The sequence below is a fragment of the Oryzias melastigma genome, linkage group LG5, assembly GCF_002922805.2.
Source record: "Oryzias melastigma strain HK-1 linkage group LG5, ASM292280v2, whole genome shotgun sequence".
NCBI classification, from domain to species: Eukaryota; Metazoa; Chordata; class Actinopteri; order Beloniformes; family Adrianichthyidae; genus Oryzias; species Oryzias melastigma.
In genome coordinates this window covers 10,282,528-10,303,885 of record NC_050516.1, presented here as the reverse complement: position 1 = coordinate 10,303,885, position 21,358 = coordinate 10,282,528, and the positions used below count along the sequence as shown (strand labels likewise).

Sequence of the window (21,358 nt, the reverse complement as noted above, 5' to 3'; positions counted from 1 at the left end):
AACACTAAATACTTCGCTTGTGTTGAATGTCAAATATAAAGAACAAAGATGCAGAGAGGGGATGTCGCTCCTTTACTGGAGTAAATCCAGTCTGATCCTAGCCAGAGTCCAGATGGTCAGAGTGTAGGCACTATCTGAAAAACACTCCTGGTATTTTGTGCGTTTGAAGAAAAAAAATAAAAATAAAAAAGAGGCGCTAAATCTGAGGAAAAAAAACAACAAAAAGTCCACATATCATCTAAACACAAACTATGAATGACTTCATTAGCTGGACTCTCCCAAATCTGTGAGATATCTCTGAGGTAATCATTGAAGTATGACTCATTAGACAGCAATAAATATCAACACGAATACAAATATAAAAGTAAAAACAGAGGCAAATGCTTAATGCTAAAGCAAAATCTGAGCTAAAAGAGGTAGGTGGGTTTTCGGTTCTTTTTTTTTTGTTTGTTTGTTTTGTTGGTTTTCTGTAGAACGTCCATCGTGGACGCTCCTATGAACTACGTTAAGTTGATTCCATCACAATGCCTGTCCGGAAGGAAAGCGCGAACAATAAAAAATAAAAAGCGAAAGGCTGGAAATCCTTCGCGTGAGAGATGGCCGAAAGTTCTCAGCAAATATTAAACTGTACATGTTTTACAGAGAGGTTTCGTAAGAATAGGTGTGCTACAAAAATCATCCAAAAATGTAAGAACATGAGTTATAGTAAAGCTTGCTGGTGATAGTGTGTACTGTATATTGTAGGCATTGTCACTGTGCTAAACTGCCGTTCTAATGGGGTATTTATACAGATTCTGAGCAGCCTACCAAATCATTTCATATTCACATTTCCTGTGTTTGCAAATCAAATCCGATAGATGGAGACAAAAATAAAAAAGTTTTTGGGAGGCCGTGACACAACCCGGAGAACTTTCCTGTACGACCATCAAATCCACAAGAACTCGTGTGTTACCCTGTTCCTGCATGGAGGGAAGTCTCCCTGTGGCACTTGGATATCAAATGAACACCTCAAGGAAAACTATCTACAATGCACAGGCAGAAAAGAAGCGGCGGGAAATAAACTTGGCGTTCAGTAATCCTCCTCCCATCCGACACGGGGCGGTCCTAAAGACCTCTAAAGTTCATTGTAAAGGAGGAACGTCTTTAGGATTCATTTGTGCAGAGTTATAATTTAATGGGAAGGATTTTAAAATAAAATCTGCATCACGCAGACTGAACCAATTCAGCCAAGAGGGGGCAGGTCAGAGAGGACCGGCAGCAGGGAGGAGGCAGGTTTTAGGGTCTCCAACCAGGTTTTGGAGTAATTACTGCTCACCTGCATCAGGGGAGTTCAGTTAATCAGAAACTGGGCTGATCAGCAATTACTGAACAGGGCTGGAGACGCCTGATCTAGAGGTCCGTTTCCCTAAAGCAGAGTTAGTGAATTTTCAAATCCAAGCCGGAAGAAGAACTTGAGTTTATGGCTTATAGATAAGAAGATCGGTCTCTTTCTGAAACAAAACATGAAAAATAAGCAAACAGAGCAGCCGTCCTGCATCTGCTGAGGGGGGCGGGGCTAAATGAAAATAGTGAAACTCAGTACATTCATATTACTTTAGTGAGATACTGATAGCTGATTGTGGAATAAAATCCTCCAAATATCAAAGTGCGGTGTGGCGATAACATTTATAATTATGGTTTGACTTCAGTCAGAAACACTTGATTTGCTCCTGAATAATTCAAAGTGATGGTTTCATGTCTGCGTGGAACAGCTTCTTAAGAGAGTCCACCAGAGATGAGGCCAACACACCTCAAGCTTCTAAAGTTCACTCCCAGCAGGACCCTTTAAAGGGGGAGTGCGTGCATTTCTCCCAAACGAAGACGATTCCCGCACTATCACCAGTTCCGACGATAATGAACTTAAAAAAAAAACAGCGAGCTGTCTGGGTGCTCATAGCTTTTCTTAAAGTGGGTGCCTGCCCCCCCCACCCCAGGGAAAATAAAAGTTTTTACAGACAAACATGGTTTCAGAACAGAGAGTGTTTGAGAACAAAGTGAAACTGAGAAGGGTCAGTTATTTTTGCATATATCTTTCAGAATTAAAAAAAGAGAGAATCTATGTAGCCCTATGTACAGCAGCAGGCTTAGTATAGAGATCTATATATATATATGTAAGTCGACAGTCACACACCGCTTTAAAAGGTACATCTCCATAATGCATTCCAATACAGTAGCTCTGCTGGGAAACGTTTTGAGTTGAGGTGATGATTCTATCATTTCTGCTGGACTGAGATCCTGATGGTGGAGTGGTACCGAGAGCCAGAATATTAACAGGTAACCAACACGCCAGAGCCACCTCCTAATAAAAAAAACACTTCAGAACAACTTCAGCAGCAGGTGGATCTCAGTAAAAACGGGACCTTCCTAACAGGTGTACCTACTAAAGCAAGAGGTGAGCGCACATACGTTTAGTAAATAATATTTACAGTTTCAGCCACTAGAGGGCTGCGCAGCATACATCATCAAACAGGAGGGCCTGGGTGTGGACCACCACCACCACAGCCGGGCCCTCAAGACATTCTAGAAAATCCACTTCCCCGTCAGAAACGAAAGGGTGTGATATTTGTGGAGGTCTGAAGCAGCTTCCCAAGCTCTCTGCCCGCTGAGCTCACTGTATTCTGAGGAGGAACAATTCATGGAATTGTTTTTTTTTTTTAAGGTAAAATGACGTATAAAAACAACAAAAAGAGAATGTATTGCTCATATGTCCGTTTCTATGCCGAGTATGGTATGCAGCTGTACATCAACAAGAAGACTGGCCTCTTGCTTTGGCCTCAATTTGACTATTCCAGTTAGTTTTGGCATTTTAGCCCTTTAAAAATCTGTGATAATATAGATACATAGGGTTAACTAAAGGGTGGCTTAACAGTGCTTAAGATACATTATTAACATGGAAACCAAGTAGAAGGAAAAAAAAAAAGATAGAATAAGGAGCCATAATGCTGGCTTTGTTTGATTGATTACTAGCAGTGTAAAAGTAGCTAACACATTTAGTGGCTAATTCTCACCTCAAAGTCAGGCACACTAAAGTCCTATAAAACCTCACTAGGTTACAGACTACGCTCTGTATTAAGCAGTAAAAAATCTATACAACCATATTTTCCTTCATAGGCTGTGAGGCCGGTCAGATGACGAGTGGCAGCGCGTGTGATGCGAGCCATGGAGCAGCAAGGTTATTTTTAGGTACTAGAAACCTTTTTCTCATTATATATATATATAAAGTAGCTGACCATACCTTTGGTGAAAGGTGGAAGGCATGAATTGTACACAGTCATTTACATAGGGTGCATCGGAGAGAAGCAGATACAAAAAAAACAACAATGAGGAAAACTTCATCTGCAGGCACCGCTTTTGCACTGGTAAACTGAACTGTAAGCTGTGCGGTATCGTCACTGTTCTGGTGAACAGTCACTGTTTCACATAGGTGATGTACGTAGAAAACAACCCCAGTAAAACCAAGAGGTAGCTGAACTGAATGGCTAACTTAACATCTGAGAATGTTTGTTGTGTTGCAAATGTCCAGGTGTTTAAAGCAGCTGTTTTTGTAGTTAAATACTTATAAAAACACTGTATATATTTATAGGTAGATGTTCAACAGATAGCTTAATTTGTACTATATGACATTCCCTTGTTTACTGTGTTAAACGTCGGCTTGCTCTCCACGCCACCTTGGGTTCTTTAAATGTTACGTAAAGAAGCCACGGACACACTCGCGCGCACACATACGCTGCGCTTTCCTGCATATCTTCACACCTGCTTTGAGTCCCTCTGCACATTCTCGGCTCCCATAACTCCTCGTCTCCGGCTTTCCGGGCTTCTAGGAGACCTCGCTGCCGAAGACCTCCAACACCAGCGGGGTGAGCTGCATGCTGTGCTCGGGCTGGAAGGACAGTAGGCGGTACTGCTTGGAGTGCTCCTCGTTCAGGCTGCGCAGGTCGGCCAGCTTCTGGATCATCTTGGCGTACCGCAGCCGCCCCCCGGGGTGGTGAAGCTGGATGTAGGCCTGCAGGGTCTCAGACAGGCGGTCCTGGAGGGCTTCGATGCGTGCGTGGTCTTGCACGCCGGGGCGATCTGCAGTAAGACAGGAGAGTGAGGCTTAAAAACAATCAAACTCCATTCTGATTGGCCATTAAAAAGCTATAATGTACACCTAAAACAGAAGTTCCGGTCACACAGCCTGAATGTTCTATATCAGGGGTCAGCAAACTAGGAGAGCAAAAGACAGAGACACCCAGGAGTGTCATCTGTTTTTATTAAAGAAACCGTAGAATAAGTTGTGGTGACCTGAGTCTCATTCACTGCACAACACCTGGATGTTCAGGAGCTTTAAACAATTATTTTTCATTATTGTTCAATTTTTAAATATTTATTTAAAAAATAAAATTGGGTTTGAGTGACAATATCTCACAAGGAAAATGTTTTCCCTAAAGGATGATAAGGAAAGGGTCAGTTCACACAGCGTTGTTACTGTAACCTCGCCTAAAAATGTTTAAAAAGCTATTATACCTGCCGTTTGTGAATTAAATACAATTTCAGATATACTGGAAATGTTTTTTGGATTTCTTTTTATTAGAGTTCGCATTATAGCTGGTGATGGCTTGTGTTGCACCACACATCAAATTTTGTCAAAAAAAAATTTAAACTAAAAAATCACAAGATTAAACTGCTAATATTTGATTTAATTTTTATTTGTTACTTATTTATTTTTTGGTCATCTGTTCATTTCTGATCAATTAACAGATGATCATTTTTAAAACTTAAAAAATGTAACTTTTAACATAATTATGAACTAGATATGTAAGATTACCTGTGATAATACTAGTGTGAATGCTATAAGCTGAATTTGGCCACTGAAGATGCTTAAGTTGATAGCTAAAAACATTGAAGCTGATAGCCAGCTAAAATATTAGCTAAATGGCAAATTAGCCTAAAAACTAAAAAAATGAAGAAAAAAAACGTAGGTTAGCCAAAGCAGCTAGCATGTAGTTGAAATATTAGCTAAACTCCAAAACACCCTAAAAGATCTTAGTAAATGCCAAAATAGTCCAAAAAGCTAGCAGAAAGATATTTTTTTTACCTTAAAAACTGTAAATTTTTAACATAATAATGAATAATAAAAATGCGGGAATATTATTACAGAATGAATCAACTTAAATCAAAATAACTTTTCATATTTTACTCTCCTTTAAAATATTTTTTGTCAAAATGATATAAGTTAGAAATGAGCACAAGATAACATCAGGCCGTTAATAGCAATTAAATAAAATGATTTGGGGGGCCGGATAGAATTACTCGGAGGGCCAAATCCGGCCCCCGGGCCTCGACTTTGACACATGTGCTTTAAGCCATTTTCCAAATAATTTTTAATATTTTTTTAATTTTTTATAAAATGATTTGTTTCCTTTTTATTTGATGCTTTTCTACTCAGAATTCTCTTTTTTGAGAAATGATGACATTTCAAACTTCAATAAAATAATGAGTTTGGTTCCGTACCTACACATCCGTGACTTGTGCAATTGAAAACTGTCCGTCGCTCAGAGATGAGTCTCCATTTGAGCAGCATCAGAACTCAGAGCTTCATACAGAGGAGCTTTTTTCAAATGAGATGATTTTGTGTTTTGCGTTCCCACCGATGTGTAAGGTACGTGGACAGAGATAGTCTAAATTGGCCTGAAGACTCGCGTTGCTGCTCACAAAAAACTGCTTGGGCTTCTCAGTACAGCAATCGCAGGAGGGAAACTTCAACTACAAAAAAATCTACTAACATTACTAATTTTCATTAAATTGTGTTCGCATTTGTGCTTAGAATCAAAACCAATGAGTAAAGAGCTGATCAAACTGAAGATCAAATGGATCAGAACGACCTAAAAGGTCTTCAAAGACCTAAAAACATAGATAGTAATGTTTTATTAATGATGAAAATTTTGTTTGTAACATGTTTTAGTGGCATTTTTTTTTAATGATGGAGGACATATATAGAGAAAATTAAGATTAAAATGGCATTTCTGAGGATTTCTTTGCTCAAATAGTTGTTAATCACGAGCAGACAAAAAACATATAGTAGGAAAAAAAGCTTATTTGTGATGTAGAAAATATGTTGGGCGGGGCCACAAGCTTAAAAGCTTTAACACTGCTGTTATTGTGCATGTCTAATGGAATGCTAAAGAAAAACGAGACGGCTTCTTGTAAGAGTCAAAACAGTAGTTCCAGTACCTGGAGACAGCAAACAGATGGCCATCAGCAAGACATGCTCTTCTTCCTCCAGGTTCAGCTTCTTCAGGCCCACCTGGAACTTCACCAGCGGCTCCAGCAGATCCAGAGTGTGACCCGCTGTAGAAGACAAACACGCCGTTAGGTTCTGATTGTTAGTAATATCATTATTGAGAAAAAGAAAATGCATATTAATGAACATTAAACCAATTAGCGGCAGGCTAATTTCCATCTGGAGTCCTTTGGCAGGTTAAAGTTAAAAGAAAACAGTATAAGAAATAGACTGCACACATAAAATAATAAAACACAGATAGAAGACTGTAAACAAAATAATACAGAATACAGTTTAAACAAATATATCTATTTGTTCTGTAATAAAATGTTCTTATTTCTGGTCATTTGTGATAGCACATTAGACTCAAAAAGCTACAGCTTCAGGGGTTTTATGAAAATGACAACATTTTCACTCTCTTATTATCATTATGGATATGTTATTACAGAAGGTCGAGCTCTGGAATAACTACATTTTGTCTTCCGTATCCATCCGTAAGGGCAGTTGGAACTAAGTTTTTAACATAATCACATTTTGTGTCTATTATAGTTTTTAGGAGTGTAACGAATAATCAATTTATATCTATACAATCCAATCAGATTGATCTGCCAGAGAAAAATTGTTAATCAAACTGAATTGAATCAAACTTTACCACTAAAAATCTGTTTAAAAATAAAATAAATAGATTATATGAAACATATAATTTAGATTTGGATTTTACTATAATGACCATTACAGCAGACAACATTCATAATGGCAGAAAAACTGATCAACCATCATCAAGTCCAATATGTGGAAACAGTTTAAATTTATCAAAGTCATGTGACCATACAGTGTGGTAGAAGGTTCTAATAATTGATCATTTTGATGTGGAAAAACAACATTGGGCTGAACTCTATAAAACTAAAATGTGAATTTATTTCACATTCATTCTTGTTTATTTGTTTGTTCACATATTTGATTAAAACTTGATTATCTTGAAGAAAAACAAGGAATCTGGAAAACTTCACCTGCACTCTTCAGAACCAGGTTTTTATCTCTAAAGTTGAATTTTTGGCTAAAGATGTCCTGGATTGATTTTAGGTCAGTGAACTGTATCGTTCAAAATGAATCAGACCGGCAACTCTAATTATGTTAAAATGAATCGTTAATGTTTAAGGGAAATTAACATCAAAGTACAGGAAGAAGAGCAGCTCCAGTTTGTTTTGTTTCAAAGATTCACAGAGAGATTTCATCTGAAATTCATTTTGCTTCCAAACACGATAACAACTCAAAAAGGGAGAATCTGTTCCTCTGCTTTCACTTCAACTGTTGCGCAACGCCTGCAAGTCCTTCCTCACTGCGAGTGTCCAAAAATGTCAGGCGGAGGACGGGTCAAGACAGGTCTGCTTTTCTAACGCGGAATAACGGCACAATTTTGAGCTAAAACCCAGTCAGAAAAAAACAAAAACACACAAAGATGGTAGCATAATTATAAAGTTTTTTTAATTTAAATATTTACTATTTAACTTAACTTATAATATTTCTCCTGCTAAGATCCATGAATTTCCCCAAATTCATCATCCAGAATCTGGACGTCATCCAGATTATTTTGACAGTCACCTTCTTTACCCCTTTTGGGATTATTTTTAAATTAAAAGCAAAAGCTTTTCTACCTAACAAACCACATTAACATTTTCACAAGTCTCTACTCCAGGAAGTGTCTCCAATGATTCTCCTGAGTCGGAATGATAATTCCTTCAGGCAGGAAGGATGAACACGCACGCTCCAACACGGGAAAACTTCTATTTCAGTCATGTTTCTACGCTGATATTTTAAGAAGAGCACCACACGGCTTCTCTCCCTGCTTCAAACAGTGGTTGTTCTGTGCGGCGAGCAGGTCAGGAGTGACATTCTTTGCTTGATCCCAGAGAGAGGGGGTCTTGTTTGAAAGGCAAATGAAAGCCAAGCCCAAAGGGATTCTGCAGATATGTATGACTGGTCTTGCAGAAACACTGGCATTCGGATCTTTGCCCTCCAGAAGTGTGCACAGGCTACCGGCTAGCAACACCCGGGACACAAACACCATCGACTGCTTTCAAATGCTAAGACGTAACTTTTCTTTAACCTCATTCTGGAAAAAAAAAACGAATTCAGAAGAATAAAAACAGTCGACACACCAACCTTTGGTGACGTCGCTGATCTGGTATTTGAAGTCAGGTGCTCCGCAGCTCCAGGACATGTCTTCCAAGTTGAAGCTCTGATTTGAACGCAGCATGATCACCTCAATGGCACTGGACTTCAGCAGAGCAATCTGGTCCTCTGCAGTCAGCTCCCTGCCGGGATAAATCATCAGGAAACATCAGACACGCCGAGAATAACAGTTAATCCAGAGAAAGCAGAAAAATCTGATGAAGACCCACTACCATGGGAGTCAGTTCTGAGTATTTCATTATTCAAATCGCTGGGAATCTGGAGGAGATAGAGAGCTCTTTGTTATTTATTAAAATTTGTTTCAAACATGCCAATAGTAAAGTATATGTAATATGGTACATATAAGTGGATAATATAATATTAGCAACAACAACAAAAACAATACAGACATGTTTGAAAGGAAGGAGGCAGAAACTTAGATTATTTAAGCCCGCCCCTTAAAAGAAGACATGAAACATGAAAACAAAAACAAATAAACAAAAACCAAAACACAATCAACAAAGATAAAACAAAACAAAAAAATCCACAGGAAAGGCAAGTGACAGGAAGGGGGTGGGGTTACTCTGATCCAAGGGTCCAGCCCACAACTCAGAGATTGAAACCCACTCAAATGAAAATCGTCTTTGTTGTGATCTTGTGGCCTTTTTTGATAGTAGAGAACATGAATAAAATAGTTAAAACTGCATTTCTGAGTATTTCCTAAATTAAATTGCGTTGGATCAGAAAACTGGATGCTTGAAAAAGCCTAAACCAGGCATAGGCAACTCCAGGCGTCGAGGACCGCAGTGTCTGCATAATTTATATCATTTCCAGATATTCAAGCCCTTCTTAATGCCTGATTACCTGGCTCAGGTGTGCCCAGCCAATTAGAACATGCCAGAGCAGGGCATGTCGGAGAACATGCAGGATTGCAGGCCTCGAGGCCTGGAGTTGCCCGTCCCTGACTCCTGATGCAGCTGCTGAAACGGGCGTGCCAAAGTCTCTGCGCATCCTGGCCCGCTCACGCTTATGACATAATGACACTTGTGCTGTTGTGAATTGCAATTCTGGCTCCAAACTGTCCGACTGGATTGATCCATTTCTTGTTGATATTTTTGAGTCGCTAATAATAGCTTATGGCTATAAGATTGTGTGCGAGTGTGCAAACAGAGCTCACAGCGACAGGAAGGGGGCGGGCCGCTCTGTGCCATGAGTCACAGCCCAGAATTGCATTTCTAATGTGCTCCTGCCACTCTGCAGAAATTATGTCTTAATAAACGACAAAAGCTTTTTGATTTTGGCTAAAAACTTTGTAACCAGGATTAAAAGATCACTGGGAACAATTTTATAACAGAAAAAAATATAAATATAAAGTGAGACTTTAATATCTAATGAACTTCTGCTGCTCTGCAGAAAATATGTCTATGTAAACAAAACTGTTTTTTTTTTACCAAAAATTGTATCATTACAATCAAAATGGCCAAACATGTGATTTGAGTGATGATATCTAAGGGTTGTTTATGTCATTTATTACTTATATTTTTGCTTTTTTGAAAAAAGGAAAAATACAATGAATTTTTAAGAGTTACTTCATTTTTTCCTAAATAGCACATACATGATTTTACTATTTTTGGGTTGTGTGTGAATAATTTTTGTGATTGCTATTTATCAATAGATTATTTTTACAACATGTACAGGATAAACAACAACAACAAATTAAAAAAAAAACAAAGTCCATCAGTTGGGCAACGATTTTGAAGTCTTTTACTTATCGACTGGCTTCATGTTCAGGGTCAGGCAGCCTTTAAAGTTTATCAGATCCTTGATACGGAGGAAGCAAAAGCAAACTTATACATTCTGTTCCGTTTACAGGCCTCTGCAGGGACGCTTACAAACAGCACATCTTCCCCGTTTTACTGGTTAAATTTCAATTTGTCCACCTTGTGATGGTACGTTTCCAAAAATATGTTAAACCAGAGAAGCGGGGGGTAAGTGTGAGCTGGATTCTAGTGGTGGTGGTAGGTGGGGTGGGGGGTCAGGGTGTTTTTCAGAGATTAGGATGTAGATCGAAAGTGAACAAACATTCCAAAGGTAATCACGTCCATCACTCGCCGACCGTCGTTTTGACAACTTCAGAAAAATACAGGCTCCAACTCGTTTCAGCCTTGACTCTGCAACGACCTGCCGACAGAGCGAGCGCTCGCCCCCGTCAGCACGCTTACAGACAAACACGCCACGGGGAACATTTTCACTCTAAGTAAGACTTTTTTTTTTAAATAAGGAATGAAAGAATTCCAACTCAAATAACCAAAGAACAACCTTTTAAGATATTATTTTAAAATAACACTTTAATCAAACCTAAAATCATCAGTTTACATCTAATAAGCACATATAAAAATACATTTAAAAACACCCAACTTTGAGTGTAACAGCGTGCAAATATAAAAATTCAAAATCCATCACTGACTTTCTCAATATTTTTAAACAAAACAAAAATGAAAGCAACAAAATCTAATAAATTCAAATATAAAATTGCTTCCAAACAATATGAAGGAATTCTTTGCTTTGGTTTTAACTACCTAACCTGTTTGAAACCCTGATTCTTATGATTCGTTTGCATTTTCACATCTTCACGCTCATTAGCTACAAACATTAGCTTGCTGGAGAGAAATGATTAAGGACTTTATAACGCGCATTCCAAGAATTCTTCTTCTTTTGTTACAGACATTTAAAATGATCTTGCAATGACGAGACAGAAATCTATTTTTAGGATTCATTCAGAATTTAAGACAATTTATTACCAACTTTCTCTGATATTTTTGACATTTCAGTTCTACAGATGCCCGGTTTTCCACTTTTTTGTCATTTCACATAATTCAAGAAAAAGTGACTATACGAAACTGTGAGTGAAGATGACAACTGAGGCCTGGAGGACGGTTCAGTCTGCCTCTAATAACCAGGAAGTCATAAACCAATACAACTGCAGTGACCTTTACACTAACTACACGTCTGTGGCAGCTGCACAACAGCTCCGTAAAAGAGTTTCCAAAACAGGAACACCGGTGATCTATGATCTTTCCCCTGCAAACACGGGTATCTCCACCCCACAACATTACCTAATCACATGGATAATCTAAAAAAGAAAAAAATTACACAAAGCCTACATTTAGGTCAAGGGTCATTCAGAAATAAACAAAAAAATAAAAGCACCTTAAGTTGAAAATTCAGAAAGAAAAAAAAAATTATAAATAGATCAAAATTTCCCAAAAGTAAATGGAAAATTAGTTAAAGCTAAAAAAAAAATAGTGTTTGTTACCGTCAGTGTCACATCGACCGTTTGATTTTCACTTCTTACTGAGCAAAGTGCATCAACATATTCATACAAGCCAAAGTTTAAATATTTATGATTGTCTTTATCATCCCTCGTGATCGTCCCCTCAGAGAAACGTGCATACCTGAATCCTGGGATCATTTTGGCAAAGCCGATGACCTTCTGGATGCTGTAGGAGACCAGGTCAGCCAGGTGGGGCAGCATAGAAAAGCTGGATCCCTCCTCCTCGCTGGAGTCAGGGCTACTGCCCTGTTCGTGGTACATCAGCAGCAGATTGTTGAAATTCATTTTTGTGTCAACGGATTCTGCAGACACAAAGACAAAAAAATGATTTATTTGCTGTATTATAAACTTCTACCACAATCCTTTTCTTTTTTAAATTTGCTAAACTGAGATAATGAGAGAGAGGCTTCACTCCAGGGGAGCAGACCGGTAACCGATTTGTGAGACAGCTGGTACCTACAGTTTTATTTACAATTTGATTCTAAAGGAAGGTTTATTTTGGAAAATTACATGATTTTCTACACCACATCCAACTTGTTCTTAATGCATGTCAAGTTGTTTGGTCACACATTTAAAAAAAACATTTGATTTTTTTTTTTTTAAGAAAGATCTAGCTGCAAACAACAAAATGTAAAAAAAAGCATTTAAAAAAAGTAATACAATTAGCTAAAACAAGTTAATGACCAAAACAAAGGCAGTGAACAGATAAAACAGATTCTAAGTGTTTCACAGTTTTATTACTTTAAAATTTTTGAATGGATACAGAAAAATCATTTATAATTTTGCTAAATCCAAGAAACATTTTTTTCTGACTTTTCAAAAGTAATCTATAAAACAGCAACCAAATATGACCAAATATGGGACATCAAGAATTATAAAAAAAATAAAAAATTGGGGCTCAGTTTCAAAAAACTGTATTTATGTACAAAATAAATCCTAATACAATAATATAAGAAATTGAAACCACCAAAGATAGCAAAAAAAAAAAATCTTTTAGCTTAAAAGACCCAGTGAGGAAACAGAAGAAGAGAATTTGACTTCAAAATAAAAGAAATCTCCATTAGCAAACACAAACCTGGAGTCTTTTCTCCAAATAGGGATATTTGTGACAGTTGTTCCCGCAGACCATGATAATAATGCAGAATATAAGTAAGCGGCTGTCTAATGTTACGAGGATGCTTCTAATAACTTATAACAATAACAAGAAAAACCCGTAACAGTGACTGTTTTTGTGTCAGACAAGGATCAAGTTGGCCTCAGAATGTTTTGCTTCCACTTTGACAGTTACAGGTAATGATAAAAATCAGTATCAGTCATACACAAAATTTAGTGTATAGATAAAATTTAAGCAGCTCCAGATATTTTTACAGAAGATGACAATAACCCTCAAAGGTTAGGGGAAACTGACAGCTGAAAAAAAAAAAAAAAAGAAACGAACGCCCCCCTCAGCCTCGTACAAGGCGGTCCATGAAAACATTGTCTGACATTAAACTGGTCCGTGGCCTGAAAAAGGTTGGAGACCACTGCACATACACATTAGTGACAGATGCAATAACAGTCTGCTTTCTTCCACGGCAGAGACAATATTCTTTTTGTTCAAGTAGATTTAACGCAGGAAAATGACATTTTGTTGTCACTTTTGTCTAGGGCTCAATCCACTTTAAATGGAATGACTGACAGGTGCTTGTATTTTAAGAAAAAAAAATGTGTCCTACGACACCAGTGATGTCACAACGCCTCATATCTGTAAACAGGATAAGGAGGAATGAAGCTAAAAGTGGAGAAATATCCAAACTTAAACAGAACTGGAGCATTTTTTTCATATTTTCACTGATATCTGCCATTTTCTTACTTGCATTTCCTTTACTCACTTTCAGCTAAACCTTATAATGACAAAAGTGAAGATGGAAGTTTGGAAATTTTTCATTTATTGCCTAAAATCTATAACCGGGTGCTCCAAAAACACAACCGTGATAGACTTTTTCCACATGTCTAAAAATTACAGGACACTTGCTGCTGTTTACTGTTAGCTTTCCACTATTTCTGCCTTATTTGCAGCTGAATTCCAGATTCTAATTGTCTGATCACACCTGATCCAGATAATCAGAAGATCTGGAAAAACTCCAGGATTGAGCAGACCTGGACCAATGGGGATCAGTGCCTTTTTACTTATTTTGGGAAAAGTTGATCATGTCTGACAAAGTTAGTAGAGTTTACCTGGAGAGTGACTGAAGGAGTCGGAGGAAGCATCAGAGAGGGAATGGAGGGAGGCGGCTCTGCTGGCACTTCGCGTCACGGGGCCGTCACGCACTGGAGGCTACGCAGCGGAGCAAAGGACAGGTTATGTACAAAATCATCAGACAGGATCACTCCCATTTGACAGGGAGGAAAAGACATCTCTTAAAAGAATACAAAATAAAAGCAGTTTTGAAACTTGTCATATTTTTACCAGTTGACAAATGTTTGTTATTGAGATTTTAAAAAGTGTTAAAACTTAAAAAAAAATTAGATATCTAGCATTTATTTGCGTTTTAGATCCGTCCTAAAGCTATATGTATCAAATCAAGTTTCATTTTAAAAATATCTTACTTAGGGGTCCCAGATTATTACGTTAATCGCAAACATTTAATTACAGACAAATTAGCCTGTTTTTTGCTTTTTTACCTTGTTAATCTCATTTTCAACCTTTAACTTTTGTCGTGTTCTCAACTGTTTTATTGCATGAACTTTTTATCTGAACTCGGCTGGAAAAGTTTTGAACATCGCTCTCTGTGCACGCCTTGGGGTCCCAGTATGTGTCGCTACTAAGATGTCTTTAATGTGTGACTTTGTAGTTCTTAACAGAATAACTCAAACCAACGCTACAACTTTTATCTACTATGCAAGGGTTAAAGCCAGATGAGGTGTGCATCATCAAATTAACGTACGACGTGGAAGCCGAAACTTGCTTCTGTGAAGTCTGTTCATTTCTGATAATGCACACCTCATTGAGCATTATCACACTTATAACATGGTCACTTACGAAAGAAATAAGTATCGCATTTTGACAAAAAGCTGGTTCTCTGCTACGCAGTGCGACACGTTGTCATGGTAACTTCCAGCGTCTGAGTGATGTTTTTGGGTTTCTGTTGCTCTGGTTATTCTCTGCCATTTAGGCCAGTGTCATGATATAGAATATTTGGGCTATTTAGCCGGAACTTTTTTTAGGCGTGGTATCTCCCTTTTTTATCCACGTCCTGCAGCCAATCAAAATTGATGATTCACCCGGAGCGAGGTATAACATTAATTATTGGGCCACATGGAGAGCTGATTTGTTTCTGAATAAGTAATGTCAACATTTTATGTGTTAATAAGTACCAATAAAGTATAAATATTTTTTGGATTGCTCAAAAAAATGTGGCCCTACCATTTTTATGTGTTAAATTAGAGCTTGCTGAACCTGATCTGTTGTTCTTGTTTTTTTTCTTAATTGTTTGAGATTGAAAAAAAAATACCCTTGGTGGTGTAATAGTATAGAAAACTACATGAAGCCACTTATTTAAATGAATTTTGATCTTTAACTGTGCCACAATGTCAGAAATTTAAATGAAATACCTACAAATTTGCCTTTTCATAGTAATTATTAGGTTTGATTAAAATGGAAAAAATAATTTTAGGTCATGATTAATTAATCGCACAACAGCCTTTACATTATTAAAATTTAGAAAGGGTTTTACCAAATCAGAACCTTCTAAAGACTAAAATAAAAGTTTGAATATCTGGTTCCTCTTTTTTTTAAATCCATAAATCAGTTTTTTATCAAATAAAAATGTGAGTACAGTGGTCTCTAGCTATAATATGGTTCATCTTTTGTAGTTCAATTTTGGATCCTTTTTCTTTTTTTTTTAACCGTTCATCATGTTCTGCCTCTTGATTGACTGTAGACTATTGTCAATCATTCTCCTCTGTGTTGTACATTTTTTATTGAATGTGTTTAATTCACCAAATTTATATAAATCTTCAATCGCTAAAGTTTATAAAGTGTGTAGTGAAGAGTTTTACAGACTGAAAGCATCTTGAATTTTGTTAAAAAATAAAATTGACTATTTTACGGATTTTCTTATTTTTAGAATGTAATTCCTGGGATAAACGGAGGACCTTTGTATCTTATTTTTTTATGAATTGTTGACTAAAGATTTAGTTTGTAATTCTGCTCCTTCATCAACAGCATTATGTGGTGACATAAACAGAAGAACAGGTGCTGAGATACAAACCCTAAAGCGGCAGAAGTCGGAGTAAGAGTCGTCATATGTCTTGTGGTGCGCCTCCACCAGAGTGGTGATGGTTTGACTCTGTTCGTCGGTGAGCTTAGGCCGGCGGGCCTCCCTCTCTGCCTCACGCTGCGCCTCCTCCTCCTTCCTCCGCTGAATCAGGTCCTTCTTCCTCTGCACTTCCTCATCTGTCAGAATGACTAGGAAGAGAGAGCGTGTGTGTTGGAAATACACACACACACAAACAAAATAAACTTTCTGGGAGAAAAAAATGTAAGGAATTTTTCTATAAATTCAAAATAAATGAATCGGAGCACAATTAGTTACCAAGCACTAGGAAAACAGTCAATTTACTACATAAAACCGCTGTAAGGTACACTCTGTTCTTTCATTTGATGACAGCTACATCTATGTTGTTTTGTGAAAAGAGGTTGTTATTCTCTGGAGGAGGAGAATGGGAGGGGATGGGTCCATATGGAGACCCCTGCTGAACTGAATAACTGAACGCATTGTCTTTGTTCTGTTCGTTCCTTGTTGTTCTAGCCACTGAATTAGCTCACAGAAACAGAGAGAGCCGGGCTTCAACAACACGCCGCTGTTTTCGGAACACCAACATCACTGCCTCCCGTTTCAAATACAGTAAACAGTATTGTTGGTGCTATCACTACCAGAAACATTAACAAAAACACTTTTCTGGCCCGGGGACGGTTTCGGATGCGAGCAGAAAACAAGAAAGGATGTGCCGGCTAATTGGAGCCAAAAACAAGCAGCAGTTTGTGTAAAGAGGAGGTTTTTGTTGCACGTAAGGTGTTTAAACTGCAGATGTAGTCCACTTAACACAATCCAGGAGAGGAGGGGGCTCCGCTAGCTCAAACAGAACATGTAAACACTGTAAAAGGGCAAAGACCCTGAGATAACTGACAGCAGTCCAAACCTTACATAACATTGTCAGGGGGACACAAGAGATTCAAGACGGCTAAAACCAGTCATGTGGTTTTTCTAATTAAAAAGGTTGGACCTGAAGCATAAAAACACGTTTCTGGACATTTTATTACAAAACAAGGAGGACTATTCACTACTTTTCAAGAGATTAAAGTTTCACTCCAACTATATATTTTTTCTATTATAAAATATTTTCATTAAGATTATACAGTTTTTAGTCAAAATCAATAATCCTTTATCGTTTTTTCAAGACATAGTTTCTCATGCTCACTAGTAAGTTGCCTCAGGGTTGTGGGCGGGACTGTCGGCGCAGAAGTTAGCCTCGGTTAATTTCCCATCAGCCCTTTAATTGCACTTTCTCTTGCTAGCTCAGGGGAACCTGCAGCTCCGGAGCCACATGGCTCTTGTGGCTCTTTGGTTAAAATAAAATGTTTTAAAAATGTTAGGAAGTAAATGTAAAGGAGAAAGTAAATGAGGTTTAAAAAAAAAAAAAAAAAGCTAAACTAACTTAAACTTTATTGAACTCATTCACAAGCGGTTAAAGGACGGTATGAACCATTCAGAAAACGGTCCTAACAACAGTAGCTTGTCTGTCAAAAGAAGTTATAAACTATTGTATATACTTTAAAAAGCTATTTTCTCATCATGTTTATGCTTTATTTATGCCTAAAAAATACAATAGTTTATTTAAATGAATCATATCAGTAGCAAAAACATAAATATATATCAGTATCTTCTTTTTCTAAAGAGTGCATGAAGACTTTGCAGCTTCTAGTGGGTTTTGATTGGCAAAATTTTTTTTTATGTGTTGAAGGTTGCAGAACCCTGTGCTAGCTTATAGCACCTCACAAGCCCAAGCTAATACGGCAAGCAATACCGGAGCTATCCAGACGTACATTTCTGATCCAGATGCCAGCTTAGACAAGGAGAATGAAGATGTTAATGGATCTATTTGTCTGAAAGTGGATGTAACAGATTTGGGAGACTTTTGCCCGTTCATGCCAGTTTCAAAATGCCTAAAATTTCAGTTTTAGTCTTAAGTTACTTTATACGCGTCTTCCATTAAGAGAAAAGTCCTAAAAAAAAAAAAAAAACATGTTAAAAACACAATTTTCACTGGAGTGGGTCTTTAAATTAATTTGAATTTGACATTTAGAAGTCCTTCATTATTATACTTATTATCTAGCATCAATACAATCCAGTAAAGGCTAAACTGTGGTCCAGATACAACATATGCTGATCTATTGTGCAGTGATGTGGATAAAAACATGAAGCAAAAGAACTGCCAGCAGGATGTTTAAGGCTGCTTAGGAGCAGAGTCTTCTTGCAAAACAATAACATCCCTTTGTTGACTCTGAGCTTATACTCTAAAGAAGCAGAAAAGGCTTTACGGAAGATTTTAGATAAGGAAGAGAAAAAAATCCTCTTCGAAATAAAATTAAAAAACAACTAATGTTTTCTAAACACGAGTTTACATGATGACTTGTAGATAAGTTTCCTATCAGACTTACACTCTTTCATCATTCCAATGTCCACGCAGCGTTTGAGCCGGCAGGCCTGGCAGTGACGCCTGTTGTCCTTGGTGATGGTGCAACTGCCGTTGAAAGGACACGTAAAGGAGGCCTTGCGCTTCATGCTGCGTCTAAATGAATGAAACAAATTTTAAAGTGGTGTTGAGTAAAAAGGCTTACAGAAGTATTAAAAACAGAATTGAATTTGGTGCTCAACATGTTTCAGAACAGAGTTGTTTACTTCTGGAATCAGCCATTAAAAGCAATGGGGCACTTTGACCGCGATAGGCACAATTGATAATCATGGCAGATAAAAGGTTTCTGCCCTTCAAGCTTAGGAATGAGCCGTTTAAATGAGCAGAGCAGGAGACTAGTGTTGCCAAATAACACGGAGAGAAGACCATTCATATTAATGCATGAATGTTTATACCATAATGTGAACAAAAACACAGGAGACACACAAACTCTGTGAGAATTTAGACAAAGGTCATCTGAAAAATGAGGAAGGAGATTATTAAACATCCGTATTTTTCCTGCTCTCCCTTTGAATATCAACAGTGCAGAGTGGAACCGACGCAAATGGAAGGACATGCTGAACACGCACTCAAAAAAGACACAACCCTCCTCAGTTTAGTCTTTGGTTAAATTGGAAGTTTGTTTGCGTCAAACAGCAGGGGAGCAGAAGAGGCGTTTATTTTAGGATCAAACTCATTTCTATTATTCTCCTGTAGTTGAGCAACAGAACAAAATTTTTTTAACTGGTTTTGAGGGCGTTTCATCTCTGAAATCTGCACAAAGCCAATAAATCTGGCAAATAAATATCCTAAGGGTATAACAGTTAAAAGATTCATTGATAGATAAGATTTATTTTCCTACAATCCAACCAGGTTGATTTGTCTGAGGTTAGTTGTTACCATACCACTATAAAACAATTTCAAAATAAAGAAAATCAACTATTGAACCAAACTTTATGAAACTAAAATGTAAATGGATTAGCCATTAATTCTTATTCACTTGTTTGTACGTACATATGAATTTACACTTGATTATCTTGCAAGAAATACAAGAAATCTGGAAAAATGTACCTCCACTCTTCCGGTTTTTGGTTAAAAATTCCCTGGGTTGATTTTATGTCAGTGAATCAGATCTTTAAAAATGAACCAATACTGAGTATGAATCAGATCAATAACCAAAAATTATGATATAAACTGAATCATCGTTAAAACCTATCGCTAAACCCCCAAAATATCCCTTTAAAGTGTGTCAAAAAGTATTTAGTCAGACACAAATTGTGCGAGCTCTCCCACTAAAAAAGATGAGACAGGTCTGTAATTGTTTTCATAGGTATACCTCAACTATGAGAGACCAAGTGAGAAAAAAACCAAGAAAATCACATTGTCTGATTATAAAAGACATTATTTGTACATTTTGGTGGAAAATAAGTATTTGGTCTCCTATAAATGAGCAGGATTTCTGTCTCTCAGACCTGTAACTTCTTCTGTAAGAGGATCCTCTGTCCTCCACTCGTTACCAGTATTAATGACATCTGGTTGAACTGGTTATCTATAGAAAAGACACCTGTCCACAAGCTCAAACAGTCACACTCCAAACTCCACCAAAGAACTATCTAAGGACACCAGAAACAACATAGTTGACCTGCACCAGGCTGGGAAGACTGAATCTGCAATAGTTAAGCTGCTTGGTGTGAAGAAATCAATTATTAGGAAATGGAAGACATACAAGGGGCTGCACGGTGGCGCAGTGGTTAGCGCTCTTGCCTCACAGCGAGAAGGCCCCGGTTCGAATCCCGGCTGGGACCTTTCTGTGTGGAGTTTGCATGTTCTCCCCGTGCATGCGTGGGTTTTCACCGGGGACTCCGGCTTCCTCCCACCGTCCAAAAACATGCTTCATAGGTTAATTGGTGACTCTAAATTGCCCCTAGGTGTGAAAGTGAGTGAATGTGTGTGTGATTGAGGCCCTGAGACAGACTGGCGACCTGTCCAGGGTGTACCCCGCCTTCGCCCATCAGTAGCCAGGATGGGCTCCGGCACCTCCGCGACCCCGAAAGGGAAGAAGCGGACAAGAAGATGGATGGATGGATGGAAGACATACAAGACCACTGACAGTCTCCCTCCATCTGGGGCTCAAGATCTCAGCCTGTGGGGTCAAAACAATCACAAAAATCCCCAAACCACACAGAGGACCTAAAGAATGACCTGCAGAGAGCTGGGACCAAAGTAACAAAGTCTACCATCAGAAACAGTTCCAGACGTGTCCTCCTGCTAAAGCAGTACATGTGCAGACCGACTAATGTTTGCTAGAGAACATCTGGATGATCCAGAAGAGGTTTGGGAGAATGTCCTATGGTCAGAGGAAACCAAAATAGAACTTTTTGGTAAGAGCTCTACTGTTTGAAGGAGAAAGAATTCTGAGTGTCATCCAAAGAACACCAAATTTACTGTAAAGCATGGGGGTGGAAACATCATTGGTTTGGGGCTATTTTTCATCAAAGAGACCAGGACGACTGATCCATGTAAAGGAAAGAATAATTGGAGCCATGTGTGGTCAGATTCTAAGTGAAAACCTTCCATCAGCAAGGGCAGTGAAGATGAAACATGGCTGGGTCTGTCACCATGACAACCATCCCAAATACACTGCAAAGGAAACAAAGGAGTGGCATCATAAGAAACATTTCAAGGTCCTCGAGTGGATTAGCCAGTCTCCAGATCTCAGAAAATCTTGAAGGGAGCTGAAAGTCTGTTGCCCAGCGACAACCCCAAAACATCACTGCTCTAGAGGAGATCTGCATGGAGGAATGGACCAAAACATCACTGCTCTAGAGGAGATC

General features: G+C 38.1%; 1 protein-coding gene across 2 annotated transcripts in view; it reads right to left on the bottom strand.

Moving 5' to 3' along the window:
- Window positions 1–435: 435 nt before the first annotated feature.
- The window catches only part of LOC112144739 (vitamin D3 receptor B), a 32,581-nt gene continuing 11,658 nt past the window's right edge, over window positions 436–21,358 (bottom strand). For both annotated transcript variants that reach the window (XM_024269461.2, XM_024269462.2), the window contains exons 5-11: window positions 18,511–18,641; window positions 16,061–16,257; window positions 14,025–14,124; window positions 11,929–12,109; window positions 8,465–8,616; window positions 6,253–6,369; window positions 436–4,110 (exon numbers count right to left, since the gene is read on the bottom strand). In XM_024269461.2, the coding sequence (XP_024125229.1) occupies window positions 3,857–4,110; window positions 6,253–6,369; window positions 8,465–8,616; window positions 11,929–12,109; window positions 14,025–14,124; window positions 16,061–16,257; window positions 18,511–18,641 (1,132 nt within the window). In that variant the 3' untranslated portion in view covers window positions 436–3,856. The remainder of the gene's footprint in view (window positions 4,111–6,252; window positions 6,370–8,464; window positions 8,617–11,928; window positions 12,110–14,024; window positions 14,125–16,060; window positions 16,258–18,510; window positions 18,642–21,358) is intronic.